The sequence below is a fragment of the Triticum dicoccoides genome, chromosome 1B (assembly GCF_002162155.2).
Source record: "Triticum dicoccoides isolate Atlit2015 ecotype Zavitan chromosome 1B, WEW_v2.0, whole genome shotgun sequence".
In the NCBI taxonomy this organism is placed as follows: Eukaryota; Viridiplantae; Streptophyta; class Magnoliopsida; order Poales; family Poaceae; genus Triticum; species Triticum dicoccoides.
In genome coordinates, this window is record NC_041381.1 from 598,836,987 (window position 1) to 598,853,809 (window position 16,823).

Genomic DNA, 16,823 nt, shown 5'->3' on the forward strand with positions numbered 1-16,823 from the left:
TGTACTGAGTACCTTGCGGATGGCGTTGCAGCCGGCGAGGACCTCCTCGATGTGCGTGCACTTCATCGCCGGCATATTCTTGTCATCCTCGTTGGCTTCCTCGAGCTTGGTCTTGGCCTTGCTGGCGGCACCGGGCTTGGACTTGGGCTCCCACTTCCACTTGTGATCAAAGCTAACGTTGTTGGGGGGAGGCGAGCTCCGCCTCCCACTTGAGAGCCCAGCCCCACCGTGCGGCTTCTCCTCGGCCGTCCACTTCACCTTGCAGCCCCCCGGGGAGGCGGCGGCGTAGGTGTACTTGCGGTGAGCTGACTGTGCGCCTTGGTGCGAAGGTGCCGGTCCAAACGTTGTAATTAAGCAGATAATGGTCAAGTTAGTAGGAAGGTTTGAGAAACTGTTTACATCTAAAAAATCAAAGTAACAATCCATGATAGATGAGCTTACTATATCACAAACAACAAAATAAACTCAATGCAAGGTAAGCAAGGCATAGTCGATCCACATGATAATTGATTTGCATGGTCACGACAAAAGCAAGAAGAGAATTGGCAGTGAACTGGACACTAAAACTGAACATTTTTGTTTCATACACATAAACGATTAATTTCACAAGGGAATGAAATGTTCCAGCACATGGGTGTTACATGACACACACGCACGCACGCACGCGTGTGCGCGCGCGCGCACACACAGCCGCTCGGCCATGGCCAGCACTCAGCAGTAGCAGCGACGGGCCAGTAGTGCATGGAGCAGCAACAACAGGAGGAGCAGCAGCTAGCGGCAGCAGGAAACATCAGTAGCAGCGCCTAGCAGAACAGCAGAGCAGCTGCAGGCAAGGCAACCAGCAGCGGCGCAGCAGCCAACGGCAGCAGCAGACGCACGCAACAAAAGGAGCACGAGGACATGGGGAGGGGGGGATCTGGTGGTGGCTACAATCTCCTGGGTTAAACAATGTACAGTCATCCAACACACAACACTTCAATCATTTACAAACCTTCTCAACCTAAGACCCAACGGCAGCTCACCTTGCCTCATGTTGAGTCTCAAGGAGGGTGTCAAGGAGGCGAGGCACCCCAATCGCAACAGGGCGAATCAGAGGCAACCCATCTTAACTCGCCGTCTTGGTCCTCCTTCAGGCAACCGTCAACGGACAAACCAATAAATGTTCATTTGATGAAAATGCCCTTCTTCTTTCAGTTCATTGTACCTTGCATCTGGTCAGTTCACTGAAAATTAAAGCAAACATTAGAAAGGAAAAGGTGAGAAAAGCGGTCCTCACCGAAGTACAAAATATAACTTAAACATGAATAAAATGTATTTTATATTTGACTCTCAAACACATGATGTTATTAAAGTAAGACAATAGAAAGGACGTGTAGTTTTCGAACACATTCAGATTCAGAACAGATCAAACTGGTGGAATTGATTCATCATGGTATTGAGGCACATGTATCTTCTAACTACAGAACAGTTTATTTAGAAAATGCTCTTTCAACAAAATGATTAATGGATCATCACATGGACTGATTGTTAGCATGATCTGCCATCTCAAATGTGAATGAAAGAGTAAAATTTTTTTCAAGATTGTTCACCTAAATTTAGGAGAACTGCACTATAAGTCAAGCATTTTCAGATGCCTAATTGGATGAATGTGTTCCTACGACCAAGGAAGTAACAATAATATAACTAATATGATATATGCATACTCCTATTTAGGTATCTAAGTTCCTGCAGGAACAGAATCTGTCACAATTCATATCGACTATTTACTATATGGTGTCATCCTTATACTGGGTAGCATAGTAAATAGGCTAAACAATTAGCTGCTATATACCATGAAGAAATGTTCCTTCAATCAGTTCTTCGGTCATGACGCAGTGGCCAGTGAGTCCATCTTTGCTCTTGCAATCCTAAACATAAAAGTACAATGACTCCACTATCCAATTTCACAAAACACATGACATATACAAGACATAGATGCTGGCATGTTGCTGGTATGAAACAAATCCAAAAGAAGGCAATCAACACAAAGACTGGGGAAGAAAGAACTCAACAGTGAAAGGCTCGAATATCGCCATTATGTTCACTCCATATGTCGTTCATAAACACATCTTCCATGCTGATTGTCTGGTGTTTATCCTAATTCTTTTCCACTATAGCCGTCAAATCCCTCTCTCATGCCAATGTTCGACAATGGAATGTGAAGGCTTTCCTAAAAAAATACATTGCATATTGTAACTATAGAGTTGGTCAGAATTCTTCACAGGCGTCTTATAGAATAATTTGTCTCACAACCACCATTTTTAGCTTATAAAAGAGGAAAAGATGGTTGCTTTGTACCAGATTAAATCTAAAACAAACAATGATGGATGATACACCCCCACCGATATAAAGATCCCATAAACCAAGCATTTTAAATGTCTGAGATCCCCTGCCATAAGCACATAATAGTTAGACAAAGCATTTTAAAGGAATGAAACAGCAATTGGAATGATAGATCTAACTGACGACATGGCTAGAATAACCGCAGAGCGAGCAAGTTCTCGATAGGTCATCATGCTAACTGACGACATGACTACATAAGAAGGTAGAAACCCCGAGAGCAGAACAACCTCAAAAATTTGGAACAGAGATTAAGGATTGACCTAACCTAGGCCACAACTCATAGAAGTGACGTTGTGGTGCAAGTACCGAGCGTGTGGAATGGGAGGCTTCAGTACATCACAACAGTGTTGTTGGGGAGAGCGGCTCTTGTAAATGAAGCATCCCTTTCGAGGAGACGACCTTCTAGGTCTTCACGTTCATATAAAGAGAATGCAACTATTGCCGCCTCATCCCTGTACATATTTATGAACTAAAAGAATCAGACTTAACCAAGAGTGCCCTGTTCAAAGAGTTTCGCTGGGAAGAAAAAGAGAGGATAAAAAGCTTGCATATTTATTAGGAACAAGTGAGTGGTACTACACACTTATTTGAAATGTTGATAACATATTTCCAATCCAAAAAAAAGAGGCATTTTTATTTCGAAAGCATATACTACTACAGGCTGCAACAACTCCTACATCATGTATGATGTCGGTCTGAGTGCCAATGCAGATAAGATAACCAATACAGGAACGGACTGAATTAGCATTCCTTATATGAAAAAGGACTGAATTAGCTTCCTTTATATGTCAAAAGGGACTGAATTATCTCCCTTTCCTGAATTAGACAACTACATCAAGGTGATACAGATACAATGGAACCAGCACCAGTTAACTCAATAATCAGTCCTATCAACCTAAGCTATGCATGCCTGACAAACACTAACCTCCACAGCTCAGACAATTCTACTAAATTGCAATCAAATTGGCTAGATAAGATAGATGTGCAGGGGGTAGGAATAGGGGGTGGAGCCCACCACGTCAAAGGGGTAGGAGGAGGGAGGAGCCGTGAGGGCTCGTGCCTCGTCCACCTGCAGCGGCAGCAGCAGCTGTTGCTTGTCCAGATCGGAGCAACTAACCTTGTCCATGGGGACAGCGTCATCTCCCTAATTCGATTAACCTAGATACACAATAAACAATCAAAGAAGTCAGAATACATCAACTATTGACTTCAACTCATAAATCAAAGCGGCGCGAGAAGTAAACTGCTAGGCATGCAAGCTAAAACACAAGAACGCAAACACCATCTTAGAGAACAGAAAGACACAGATCAGATAACAATAAGTTTCAAAAATGAAGTACCCAGTGTAAATTAAGAGAAAGAGAATAATCAAGATACGGTAAATTAAAAAAATAGAGTAAGCAACATGTAAGGAAGATAACTTCGATACTATTACCTCCATTTGGAAATAAGCAATGAAATAAAACAGCATCACTTGTTTCCAAACGGGGGAGTCTACAGTTATAACTGAGGAAGTTTAGAGGACAAATTATTACCTCTCCTGGGTGAATGATAGTCTTGTATTTCTTTAAAAGAAGTGTCCGCGCTTCCTCATTGAACTACAGTACAAACAGACGTCTGGTCAGCTCTATTCTAAACCAATTAATCACCAGTATGAAAAATTCCTAGTTTATGCACTCTCAAACCTGTTAATGTAAGTATACTCCAGAATACATAAAAATCCAAAGAACCGCCATAATTATACCATTATGCACATGCATAAGAAACTCAGACTTTGCCGAGATGAGAGGCCCGATGTTTTACCTTTGTTTGGTTTGTATGTTTTAAACTTTGTGTGGATGCTGCCTAGTGGCTTTAATTTAAAGTCGGACTCCTCTAGCGTCTACGTTCCAAAAAAAAGCAGCAGATCAATAGTGATAGGAGCAGGAGAAATAGCAGCAGATGATGATCTGAATTACAATAGCAGCACATCAACTGAATTACAATAGCAGCAGCAGATCAACACATCACTTTTTTCATTCAAAAAATACACGTCTCCCTCTCTATTGGCAAACACCATCTAAATTTGACCCAGGAAACAATCATGCATGCTCAACACCATCTACATTTGAGCATCTTCTGACTGAATATTCTAGGGACTACAGCTAGGAGTATTTTGTCCTAAATGATTGGAAATAATTATCCAAATAGTCTCCTTTGCACTATCCATAGAAGTAGTTCCTTAATTTATAATCCCATAGGAGTAATTTTGGCTTTGAAAAATTTAACCCACCACATTCTTGGTTTCCAGATGTAACATAAGCAGTACATAAATTGGATTATTCTGTGGTGAACATTTTGCAATAAGTGCTGACTAAATTCAGAAATGCCAAATTTCCCAATGTAACATAAGCAGTATAATGATCAATCTCAAGATTCAGTAATCAATCTGGAGTACAGCAGTAGCATCAATCTATACAACAACTAGAGTTAACTGAATGTGTGTGTACCTGCAGTACAGCCGTAGCATCAATCTGTAGAACAACTGTGTGTGTACCTGTAGTAGTACCAATATTCATCATCCATCATTTTCTCTCTCATCAATACAAGGAGTAACAAGAAGAAACTAATAATGCCTTAAGGAATGAAGCAAAAATTAGCTAACATTATGAAACTGTATTAATTGTCACAGGAGATTAAACCCAATTTCTACAAACTACTCCATCCAAAGTACTGAGATGGCTACCATATTACTCAGAAACTACAGAGATGGTTATCAATGTCCCAAGAGAAGGACATGCTCCTAGCAATCCCCACTACCTGAAAACACTGTACTGTACCATCCCAGAACCTAGTGTAACCAATGATAGACATGAACACTAACAGGAGTATGCAACACAAATATATGCAGGCAACCTTGCATGTTGTTTTCTAAAATGCAGGTTGCAGACTTGCAATATATGTGGAGTTGAAATACACATGACCTTGCAGTATATATAGACTTGAAATACGTATGACCTTGCAATATGTATGAACTTGCAGTATATATTACCAAAAAAGACAGGTAATAACCTAGAAATATATGGAGTTGGCAACATGAGAACAATAAACAGAAATACTTCAATGGAAATCATGCAGCATGACTCATCAAGAAATAATCATCATTATATTCTCACAATATCAAGTCTACAACAAGTAATCAGGAAAAAAACTTGAAGAAACAGAGGATGGAAGAGGGAGGAGGGAGAGGGTGAGGAAAGAGAGGGGAGGGAGGAAGGAGGGAGGAGTGGTCGCTACCTGCCTCTGGACGGGTCGCCGGCGCAGCTTCGGGCGGCGGCGTTGCTAGGCGGGAGCGGCTGCTCCAGGGAGGGATGCGCTGCTGGGTGGGAGCGGCTCCTCCAGGGAGGGAGGCGCTGCTGGGCTCCTGTATTAGCGGCGGGACAGCGGAGGCGTCGGCCGGCAAGGCGCGTCGCGGCGGCGGGCTGGCGGTGGTGGAGGCAGGCCACGACCCCGTCTAGATCGAGGGGGGGCGAGGCCTCCCCCCCTCGCCCGCGGTCCTGTCCCGGTCGGCTGCGCGTCGTGGCCCCGGAAGACGCGGAGGTGGAGGAAGCTGGAGGAGAGGCGCAGGATCTCGGGCTCGATGCCCGCGATCTCGACGTCGGCGTCGTCCTCCTAGCGCTCCGGGGGGTGGGTGGTGTTTCTCCTTCTCGCGCGCAGGGGGGAGGAGGAGAGGGAGGCGCTGGTGGGGAGGAGGAGGCGGCGCGAGCGGGAGAGGAGCCGGCCGGAGGGGTGGAAGGAGGAGGCCGAGCGGCGGCGGGGAAGGAGGAGAGGGAGATGCTGGTGGGGGGAGGACACGCGAGTGCGGGAGCGAGGCGGCTAGGGTTATCTCCACATGAGCCGCCGCTTTTATACCCATGTGCGTGAAATGACGAAAATGCCCCCCGGGGGTGTCGGAATTACGAGCGGTGGCACGAACGGGGTGAACCTGTTCATTGCTACAGGAGCTCCTCCTTGATCCGACGAGCGAGGTCTTCCCAGGGCAGGATCCAACGGCCCAGATCCCATCAAGCCGCCAGATCCAACGACCAGGAAGCCCAAATCGCTGGAGAGGCTGGAGGATGACTGGCATTCTTGCTTCTCGATACGACCATGACCAGCCATGGCAGCAATGACTCTTAGTAGTAATCTTGAGTTAATTGATTGATGAGATGCGTAGGAGTACTAGTCCGGTTCATGCAGGTTGGAGTCCTACTCGGAGTCGTTGGAAATAGCGTGCTAGTTGAGCCCGGCTTAGGAGTTGCACTAGGTTTGTTTAGGATGTAAGTGTCCGTGATGTATCAGGATTTACTGCAAGCCGATGATCTGGCTGGACTAGAAGCAAACACGCGCTTTGCTGCGCCGTTGGATCCCAAACATCAACAACGCAGTGGTAATTAAAGTTTTTGTTCCTATGAATCTTTATATATTTAGTCATACGGCACCATGCCTCAACAAGGAACATGTACAAAATTAAAATTTATGTCTTGTGCATACTGATATCGAGATACATACTAAGATAATAGTACGTAGGACGTGGAGTAACTGAGCACGAGCTCAAATGGGCTCGATATCCACCACGTTCGCTGGTGCATATAGATCTGTGTCATTTGTTTATACAAGGGGTGGTGAGCTGCTGGAAAATGCGAACTGTGGAAAAATACGTACGAGGCAGCGGTGGGTGGTGGGCCATGCTTCGGGGTTAGAATATGCAGATTTGACGTGCAGGGGAACGCCCGTCCGCCGTTGACAACTTCACTTTCCGTTTGTTGGTGGAGGCACTAATTGAATGCAAGTTCCAGTGTATTCTCTACGTAGGGCGGCGATTCTACCAGGAGAGAAGGAGCGCCGGCGGCGAGCCACCATGGAGTTTCTGATGCAGCCAATCAGAAGGTACGTAGATCCTTGCTTCCATGGCGTCTTCGTCTCAAACTCTCAATTCTTAGGCGCCTGGTTTCGTCACTGAAAGGATCTTGTTTGGCTTTGAATCAGTTCTGCTGTGCTAGACGAAGCATGAGAGCTTGGTGCCAGCCCGTGTCTGGGCATGGCGGTATGGTGGTGGAGCAGGAGGTGGCGGAGCTGCAACGGCCGGTGGGGAGCGCGGACACGCAGATTTTGGCGGTGAATGAAGAGGCGGCGGACAGGAGGGAGAACTCGCCTCCGACTTCAGAGCTTTCAATGGGGAAGATGAATCCCCGAGCGCCCAGCTGGAACAAGAGGTCTGTGCGGAAATTTTTGTCCCAGCGAGATCTCTAGGGATTTAGAGAAACTTGGCATGACTGGATAAAAGCGTGGAATTAGCAGAACTACTGGTAGAATCCTGCTTACTGAATTTAGGCAGTTCATGTTCAGAAAATGGATGTGTCTTTTTCAGGCTTAGGATAGGTGCTGCAGCATCGAGCAGAACCCCTTTCCTAAAACGCATCAATGCATTTGAGAAAGTTGTTAGGAGTTATGGTGACAACCCAACTGAAAATGTCATCACGCCAGTACTTGGGACTTCTTTCGACTCTTTAGGCGAGGCATACGACTTCTACAATCTATACTCGTGGGGAAGGGCTTTGGCATCCGATATGGGAAGAGTCGGCTTATTGTCGAGAGGACGAAATGCATGCAGGAAATAGTGTGTGGGTGCTCGCTTAGTACAAACTTTTGACTAAGACTAGTGGTTGAAATTTCAGTCCATTTGCTGGAAGGGGGGCGAGCGTCAAGTAAATCCATAGACCAATAATGTTGGTAATAACAAGATTTTCAAGTGGCAAAAGGTTCCACTGATTTTGTGGTTGTGTTGCAGGTGTAGGTGGTCAGGCAAGCTTGGAACTTGGCCACATTGAACAGCCAACGAAATCAAACCGGGAGGTAATTCCCAAAACAATATCGTTCCAGAGAATGAGAATATGATTGTTGAACAAGTGGAAAAAATGTATCCTTTGCAGGGCGAAGTCGCAGTACTGGAAGTGTCGATTGTGGTGGACAGAGATCTATGTTAAGAGGTCTAAGAGCCGGAAAGTCAAGAAAAAGGGGAAAAGAGGGATAAATAAGAGGCGGAGGATAGTTTGGTTCTCAAAACATAGTTCAAACAATCTGTCCAATCGAAAGCTCAAAAACCGATGACACTAGCAGTGATGATGGCAACATTGCTAGTGGTGAAGACAATGGTGGTGGTGCACGCGCAAGTATGAAAAACAGTAATTGTGAATTAATTACAATGCATTATTTTTTTCATTCATGGAAGTGTGTGTGACACAACCTGTGTACATCATCAGGCTGTATGAACAGCCCCAGAAATGATATGTCGGTGGCACGGGTCAGGGTGGAAGCAAATGTAGGGGCGGTTGATGCGCCTAGTATAGTCGTGCCAACTGTTACAACAAGGAGGAATGATGGTGCGTGTCGGTGTCAAAACCGGCGGATCTCGGGTAGGGGTTCCCGAACTGTGCGTCTAGGCGGATGGTAACAGGAGACAAGGGACACGATGTTTTACCCAGGTTCGGGTCCTCTTGATGGAGGTAAAACCCTACGTCCTGCTTGATTAATATTAATGATGTGTGTTACAAGAGTAGATCTATGACGAGATCAAGGAGGCTAAACCCTAAAAGCTAGCCTATGGTATGATTGTTGTTCGTCCTACGGACTAAAGCCATCCGGTTTATATAGACACCGAAGAGGGCTAGGGTTACACAGAGTCGGTTACAATGGTAGGAGATCTACATATCCGTATCGCCAAGCTTGCCTTCCACGCCAAGGAAAGTCCCATCCAGACACGGGACGAAGTCTTCAATCTTGTATCTTCATAGTCTTGGAGTCTGGCTGATCATGATAGTTCGGTTGTCCGGACACCCCCTAGTCCGGGACTCCCTCAGTAGCCCCTGAACCAGGCTTCAATGACGACGAGTCCGGCGCGTATGTTGTCTTCGGCGTTTGCAAGGCGGGTTCTCCTTCATGTTTCATGTGTTTGCCGGATAGTGTCCGGTTGCTTCATAAATGCTGCGCTCCTTGGCTTCTACCTTCTTCCACGTGTTGTACGAATGCGAAAAGCCAGGGTATTCTTACGTTTTACCCCCTAGCTGCGCGAATAAGCTGCCTATAAGAGAGGAGAGGATCCAGATCCAAATCACACCATCCTCCTTCCGCAAGTACTCATCGAGGCGCATCTGACAAAAAATCCATTCCAACATGGACAGTCGACGCGGCTCCTCTTCTCGCGCTCCCAGTCCTCAGCCAGGAGATTGGAGGAGATGCTCAGTCCCGCATAGCGAGTTAGTGATGCTCCAAGCAGAGGGATACCTTCCCCCGGCCTTTATGGTTCCGCTTCGAGCTGGACTGGCCACCTACAAGGGGGGGAAGCAGGCGGAGAGCGTCCCCAATCCCTCCAAAGGAGAGCAGGTATGCTTCGTCCCCTACTTAATAAGGGGACTCGGATTTCCTATACATCCGTTTCTCCGGGGGCTCCTGGAGTTCTATGGACTCCAACTTCACCACCTCACGCCTGCCTCCATTTTGCACATCGCGGGCTTTGTAGCTCTTTGCGAGCTGTTCTTGGGCATCGAGCCCCATTTTGCACTGTGGAAGAGGCTGTTTTGCCTCGTAACCCGTTCTCATGAGGGGTCGATATATCAAGTGGGCGGAGCCGAAATATGGCGCATCGCCGGGACCGGATATCTATCCGGAACCTCGAAGAAGGCGTCCGAAGACTGGCCTTCGGAGTGGTTCTATATGGAAGACGCCCGCTGCCGGATCCAGTTCGGATCGGCCTCCCGGAGTTTAGCAACGCTCCTCTGAAGAAACGCCTGAGTTGGCGCCCGCGGAGCCCTCAACGGGAAGATGATAGGAGCGTCCACTATCTGATGGGCCGGATACGGCTACTAGCCCATTTCGGATTAACCATGATTGGAATCATGGCCACATGCATTATGCGAGGGGTGCAACCGCTCCAACATAGGGGCCACCCCATGTGGGATTTAAACGGGGAGAATGACGCCACCCGTCATGGCCGCACGGGACCGGGATCGGCCGCCGATCTGGTGAAGATCCTGCCCGGCTTGTACAAGGGGGAGGAGGAGGACTTTCTCTGCACGAGTCCATTGAATGGATTCTTCATGAATAACCCTCGAAGCTGGGTAAGCGAACATTTATATATCTGATCCGTGCTTTCAAAGATAAGTGTCTTACCTTATGATTTCAACGCAGGAACTGCGCCGGGATGTGGAGGGCATAAAAAGCCCAACTCCACAACCCGAGGATCCGGGAAGATCCCTTGATCCGGCCTCCGAAGAGGATCCGGACATAAAGGTGGAATTGATTGACGGGGTGTTCCACCAGCTCAGCATAGACAATGCTTTAGTCGCCATTACGGCTGACTACCCCGATTTATGTCCGGCTTCCCAGGTGAGTACGACCGAAGTCCTGACACCGTTACTTTTTTAATGCTTATTTCTGACCATCGTGTACCAATGGTGCTTGGCAGGAGGTGCCTTTACGGCGGGAAGCCGAGCCCGCGGCGACTGACCAAACAAGGTCAGTGCGGCCTAGCGGGCGGAAGAGGAGTGCGGCGCGAATCGAAACGTCGCCGCAAAGGTATGGTGCACCATTGTCTTTTAAGGGAAAGACTCCTGGGAGGCATATTAGTGCTCATGATTCTTCCAGGAGAAAGAGCGCTTGCCGGACTGAGTCCGGAGAGAGTGCCCACCAAGCCTCCGCCAGCCAGGCTCCAACGCCTGGTCCGGAGGGGGAGGCGAGCGCAAGGCGCGAGCCGGATGCTCCTCCAACGGAGGATGCCGACAGGTTGTCCGCCACCAGGTCTGAGGTGGAGAGCGCCATGAATCACAAGCGTCGTTGGACAGTTCTTCGTGACGCGTGTTTCTCCCCTGAGGCGTTAAATGCCTTTAATGCGGGAGACGCGCACCTCCGTGCTGCTCAAGATGGTTTAACCAGAGCCACGGAGGACTATGTAAAGGACATACGGGTAAGGAATTTTAATAGTTATATATGCCAGTAGCCCCCGAGACTTAAAATAGTTAAAATAACTGATTTAAGGATCATTTATTATGCAGGATCTTACTGAGAAGAATACCCACCTGTCTTAGGAGCTTCAAGAATGCAAGGCCCAACTTGAAGCCGCACTAGCCGCTGCCGGGGGAGCCACGGAGACCCCCTCTGGTAATTCATATTTTGAAAAGAGAAGTAGTTTATGAAGTGCGGCGTGTGTGTATAGTCTGACAATAATATTGCAGAGGGTGCCGGACTAGATCCGGACAAGCAACAGCTGCTGTGCCAGTTGAAGGCCGGCGAGAGGGTGCTTATGAGGGTGCAGCAGGAGAGGAACAAACTCCAAGATGCCAACACCCAGCTGGGCGAAGAAGTAAAAGATGTTCGGGTCCAGCTGTCTAACTCCGTAAAGGAGAATCGACGGCTTCGTCGCGGCATTTATAGTAAGTTCTTGAGCAAACTCTTTTGAAAAGAAGAGTTCGGCGAGGAAGTCGATTGACAGAAATGTGTCTGTAGGTGTGCTCACGGGTCGTCCGGCGGAGGAGATGCCTGGTTCCACGGGAGACCCTCTTCCCGAGCTGCTGCAACTGCACGAACGTGTTCAGCAGGCGATGAGCGGCGTCGTTCAGGCCTTATGGCCTTCCGTCTCCCTACCCGAGGGTCTTGGAGGGCTTGCTGAGAAGCTTCAGGGAGTACGGCGGCGTCTCCGTCTGTGGAAGATATCGGCCTGCCGTCAAGGCGCCAGGGAGGCCTGAGCCATGGTGAAGACGCGGTACCCGAAGGCTGACCCAAACCACATGGCCGAGGTCGGACCTGTGGGGCCCGATGGGAAGGAGATCCCTGTGAGCCTGATGTACGGCCAAGTAGAGTTGGCCGCGAAATATTCCCAACAGGACTGTAAATTAGACAGCCTGTTAGATGGGATTGAAGAGGAGTACAATCAGTCAGTTTGACGATGTAATGTTAAAATGACATGTAAAATGCCTTCTAGCCGGATTGTAGATTGTTTGTCTTTGCGGACCTTTTCGCTTCAACCTCGGGACCCAAGAGTCCGGAGTGTGTCCGAATACCCTTACAGTTATGAAAGAACCGGGGCATGCATGGAGACAAGGCGTAGGGGTCATAATTGCTTTATCAGACAAGTGCCCAACTAGCTATGTTATATTACATGGTTAGTAAGAAACATCTTTCAGGGAGAATAGTTCCGTTAAGGGTTCCTTTCCCTGGGAGGCATGCCCTAAAGTGCATGTCCGGACTGCGAAAATAGCAGAAAAGCATCTGAGGGTAGATAAATAAGTAAGTAATAAATCATCTTTTAGGTCACCGACCGAATATTCCCTTAAGAACGCTAGCCTTCGGCTTCACCCAGTCTGAGGTACACATCCGGCTGACCCGGCAGTAACAATCCCAGAGGTGCTCCCTTTACCTCCTAGCCGAACAATTGGGAACATAGGGGTAACCACAGGAGCCAGGCAACCCGGCTTGGCCAAAACTTAAGTCATATCGATGCATATAATGGTGATCAAAAGGTACATGCGGAAGTGTGGCACATGTGTTGGGAATGAAGCCCATATAAATAAGCTTCTGTTAAAGAAGCCCCCAGGTATAACGAGTGCGAGTAGCACATCGAGTGAGTGCGAACAAAGCGCAGATTAGCCCTCAAGAGGTTTGTACTGAAAAAAGGTGGGAAAAAAAGAGGGAAAACAAAGACAGCGAAAAAATATGAAATGTGGACGGAGGAAGGAGACGAACCCTGAGTCCGGCGCTAGGCGTAAAATCTTCGGAGACGGGCTGTGTTCCATGGGTTTGGCTCGAGTCGGTTGTCAGATGCGTTGCATAGACGGTATGCACCGCCGGTAAGGACTTGGTCGATGATGAAGGGACCTTCCCATTTGGGCTTAAGTTTGTCCTTTTTCTTGTCCGGCAGGCGTAGAACTAGCTCGCCAACATTGTAAGTTTTGGCCCGTACTTCTCTGCTTTGATATCTTCGAGCCTGCTGTTGATAGAATGCGGAACGGGATTTTGCCACGTCGCGCTCCTCCTCTAAAGCGTCCAAACTGTCCTGCCGATCCAACTCGGCTTCTCTTTCCTCGTACATGCGCACGCGAGGTGAGTCATGAATTATATCGCAGGGCAAAACTGCCTCAGCGCCGTATACCATAAAAAATGGTGTGAATCCGGTTGTGCGGTTTGGCGTGGTCCGCAGCCCCCAGAGTACAGAGTCGAGCTCCTCTACCCAGTGCGTGTTAGATTCCGTGAGGGACCGCACTAATCTGGGTTTGATGCCGCTCATGATTAGACCATTTGCTCGTTCCACTTGACTGTTAGTTTGAGGGTGGTAGACTGAAGCGTAGTCGAGCTTGATGCCCATGTTTTTGCACCAGAGTTTAACCTCGTCGGCCGTGAAATTCGTGTCGTTATCAGTGATGATACTGTGCGGGACGCCAAAACGGTGTACTACCCCGGATATGAAGTCTATCACAGGTCTAGATTCTGCCGTTTTAACCGGCTTGGCCTCTATCCATTTGGTGAATTTGTCCACCATGACCAATAAGTATTTGTGCTTGTGAGTTCCCCCTTTAAGGGGTCTAACCATGTCAAGCCCCCAGACCGCGAACGACCATGTAATGGGTATAGTTTTGAGGGCGGTGGGTGGCATGTGGCTCTGATTAGCAAAGAGCTGGCAACCGACGCATCATTGGACTAAGTCCTGAGCATTTGCCCGGGCGGTCGGCCAATAAAATCCTGTACGGAAGGCCTTGCCTACAAGGGCCCGGGCGGCGGCGTGGTGCCCGCCGAGTCCGGCGTGAATTTCAGCCAGGAGATTTCGCCCTTCCTCTTTGGAGATACACCTTTGAAGGACTCCGGTTGTGCTTTTCTTATAAAGTTCTCCCTCATGGACCTTGTAGGCTTTAGATCGCCGAACTATGCAGCGGGCCTCATTTTGGTCTTCGGGAAGTTCCTGCCTGATTAAGTAGGCTAGGAATGGTTTCGTCCACGGGGCAATTACTGCCAATATTTCGTGGGTTGAATCTGTTATTTCATTGGCTGAGCCATCGATTGTGTCAGAATGTTCTGCATTAGGTGATGCAGTTGGTTCCGGATTGTTATTTCTGGACTCCTCTTCCCATAATACGGATGGCTTAAAGAGCCGCTCCAGGAAGATGTTTGGAGGGACGGCGTCGCGTTTTGCGCCGATGCGTGCCAACACGTCTGCTGCCTGGTTATTATCCCGGGCTACATGGTGGAATTCGAGTCCTTCGAATCGGGCTGACATTTTTAGGACGGCGTTACAGTAGGCTGCCATTTTCGGATCCTTGGCGTTAAAGTCTCCATTTACTTGGGATATTGCGAGGTTTGAATCCCCGCGCACCTCTAGGCGTTGAATACCCATGGAGATTGCCATCCGGAGGCCATGTAGAAGGGCCTCGTATTCGGCTGCATTGTTGGAGTCCGTGTACATTATTTGAAGCACGTATTGGACTGTGTCTCCGGTTGGGGACGTCAAGATGATGCCAGCCTCCAAGCCAGCCAACATTTTGGAGCCGTCGAAATGCATGATCCAATTGGAGTATGCGTCGTACTCTTTAGGGAGTTCGACTTCGGTTTTCGCAGCATTATAAGTCCCGGATTATCCCAAAACCTGGTTTCGGTTTTTCAGGCGCTCTCCATCGCACAGTATTTTTGTACAATGGTCGCTAGGTCGGCGAAGCGTGTAACTTCGCGACGACTTATGGCGTTTATGATTCCCTTGTCCGTGCAATTGTTGCAAAAAATTGAAATCGCGCTTTCTTCACGGCAGTCCTTTATCCTGTTCATAATCAGGAGGAATCTGGCCCAGTAATGATGTACTGTTTCATCGGGCTCTTGCCGTATTTGAGATAGATCGCTTATGTTTGGGTGGGCGGGTGGAGTTAAGTTCGGAACCCCGCCCGATCTGAGGCTCAAAGGCCAAGAAGTTTCTAGATTTGGAAGCTTGGTTTGTTGGATGCCTTCCAACAAATCTGGTCTGATGCCTGACTTTAGGTTCAGTATTTGATTGACGTTCGTCCCTCCGTGGGAATCCGACATGGAGGGATCGAGAATCCGGACATAGCTGGTTTTTAACATAGAAGAAGAGTCGCCGTATTGTTCCTCTACCACAATAACGTGGTGGGTAGCCTGGGGAGAGTTAATTTCTCTCAGATCGGTTTTAAGACCAATCTGATCGTAGTCTGCAGCGACTCCCAGGGCGGCGATGCGATCCAAGAGCTCGTTTACGGAGGAGAGCTCAATCGGATCTAGCCGCTCGGCGAATTCCGAGCTGACGTGAAGATCGCTTTTGATGACCTGAGAGGTCATCGTCGGGGCGGTGGCCGAACAGGCGATCATAAAAAAACCACCTAGCCGGATAGTTTGGCCGGCGGCCAAAGCTCCCTTGACGACGGCGCCGTCTTTAAAGACGGGAAAAGGCATTCTTCATGATTGCGACGACACAGAGGAACTCTCAATGAAAGCACCAATGTCGGTGTCAAAACCGGCGGATCTCGGATAGGGGGTCCCGAACTGTGCGTCTAGACGATGGTAACAGAAGACAAGGGACAGGATGTTTTACCCAGGTTCGGACCCTCTTGATGGAGGTAAAACCCTACGTCCTGCTTGATTAATATTGATGATGTGTGTTACAAGAGTAGATCTACCACGAGATCAAGGAAGCTAAACCCTAGAAGCTAGCCTATGGTATGATAGTTGTTCGTCCTACGGACTAAAGCCATCCGGTTTATATAGACACCGGAGAGGGCTAGGGTTACACAGAGTCGGTTAGAATGGTAGGAGATCTACATATCCGTATCATCAAGCTTGTCTTCCACGCCAAGGAAAGTCCCATCCGGACACGGGAGGAAATCTTCAATCTTGTATCTTCATAGTCTTGAAGTCCGGCTGATCATGATAGTTCGGCTGTCCGGACACCCCCTAGTCCGGGACTCCCTCAGTGAGTGTCCTGGTTTAGCTTGTTTCCTTATGGTTGATTTCTTATTGGTAGTTCTGAAATGTTACTGCCGATTTGTGTACAGCCGGTGGCGCTGCTGCCGAAAACCGTGAAGGTACCGTGCAAGCAGATGCAGGAGTGGTTCCAGAAACTATTGGAACACTGCATCGTCATGACAACAACTCTGGATACACTTTTAGGGGTACTATAGGTGATCTCGGGTCCATAGAAATTGCATATTTGTCAGTCATCCTCATCTTACAAACGAACTCGTGGTGATGGCGCGCAGTGTTAGAAGTTGGCGGTAGCTCAAGGCAAGGAGCAGAGTGTGTGCACACAAATGTTGAAGGTACACAAAAAAATGGGGACAAATACCTATACTGAAGGCCTGACAGCATGCATTTCCATTCTGGTTTTAGAATGTTGTTTTTCACCTGATGTGAGCCTATGGTTTTTGTGTTGGGGGTGG

At 48.2% G+C, this 16,823-nt stretch overlaps 1 protein-coding gene across 1 annotated transcript in view; it reads right to left on the minus strand.

The window, feature by feature from the left end:
• LOC119350676 (formin-like protein 5) overlaps positions 1–6,522 on the minus strand; it is a 7,530-nt gene extending 1,008 nt beyond the window's left edge. Inside the window, exons 1-10 of the mRNA XM_037618389.1 lie at positions 6,347–6,522; positions 5,663–6,264; positions 4,872–4,918; positions 3,918–3,980; positions 3,398–3,540; positions 2,648–2,834; positions 2,338–2,428; positions 2,052–2,209; positions 1,832–1,907; positions 13–1,223 (exon numbers count right to left, since the gene is read on the minus strand). Of these exons, the coding sequence (XP_037474286.1) occupies positions 2,711–2,834; positions 3,398–3,540; positions 3,918–3,980; positions 4,872–4,918; positions 5,663–6,264; positions 6,347–6,522 (1,155 nt within the window). The 3' untranslated portion in view covers positions 13–1,223; positions 1,832–1,907; positions 2,052–2,209; positions 2,338–2,428; positions 2,648–2,710. The remainder of the gene's footprint in view (positions 1–12; positions 1,224–1,831; positions 1,908–2,051; positions 2,210–2,337; positions 2,429–2,647; positions 2,835–3,397; positions 3,541–3,917; positions 3,981–4,871; positions 4,919–5,662; positions 6,265–6,346) is intronic.
• Positions 6,523–16,823: the final 10,301 nt, after the last annotated feature.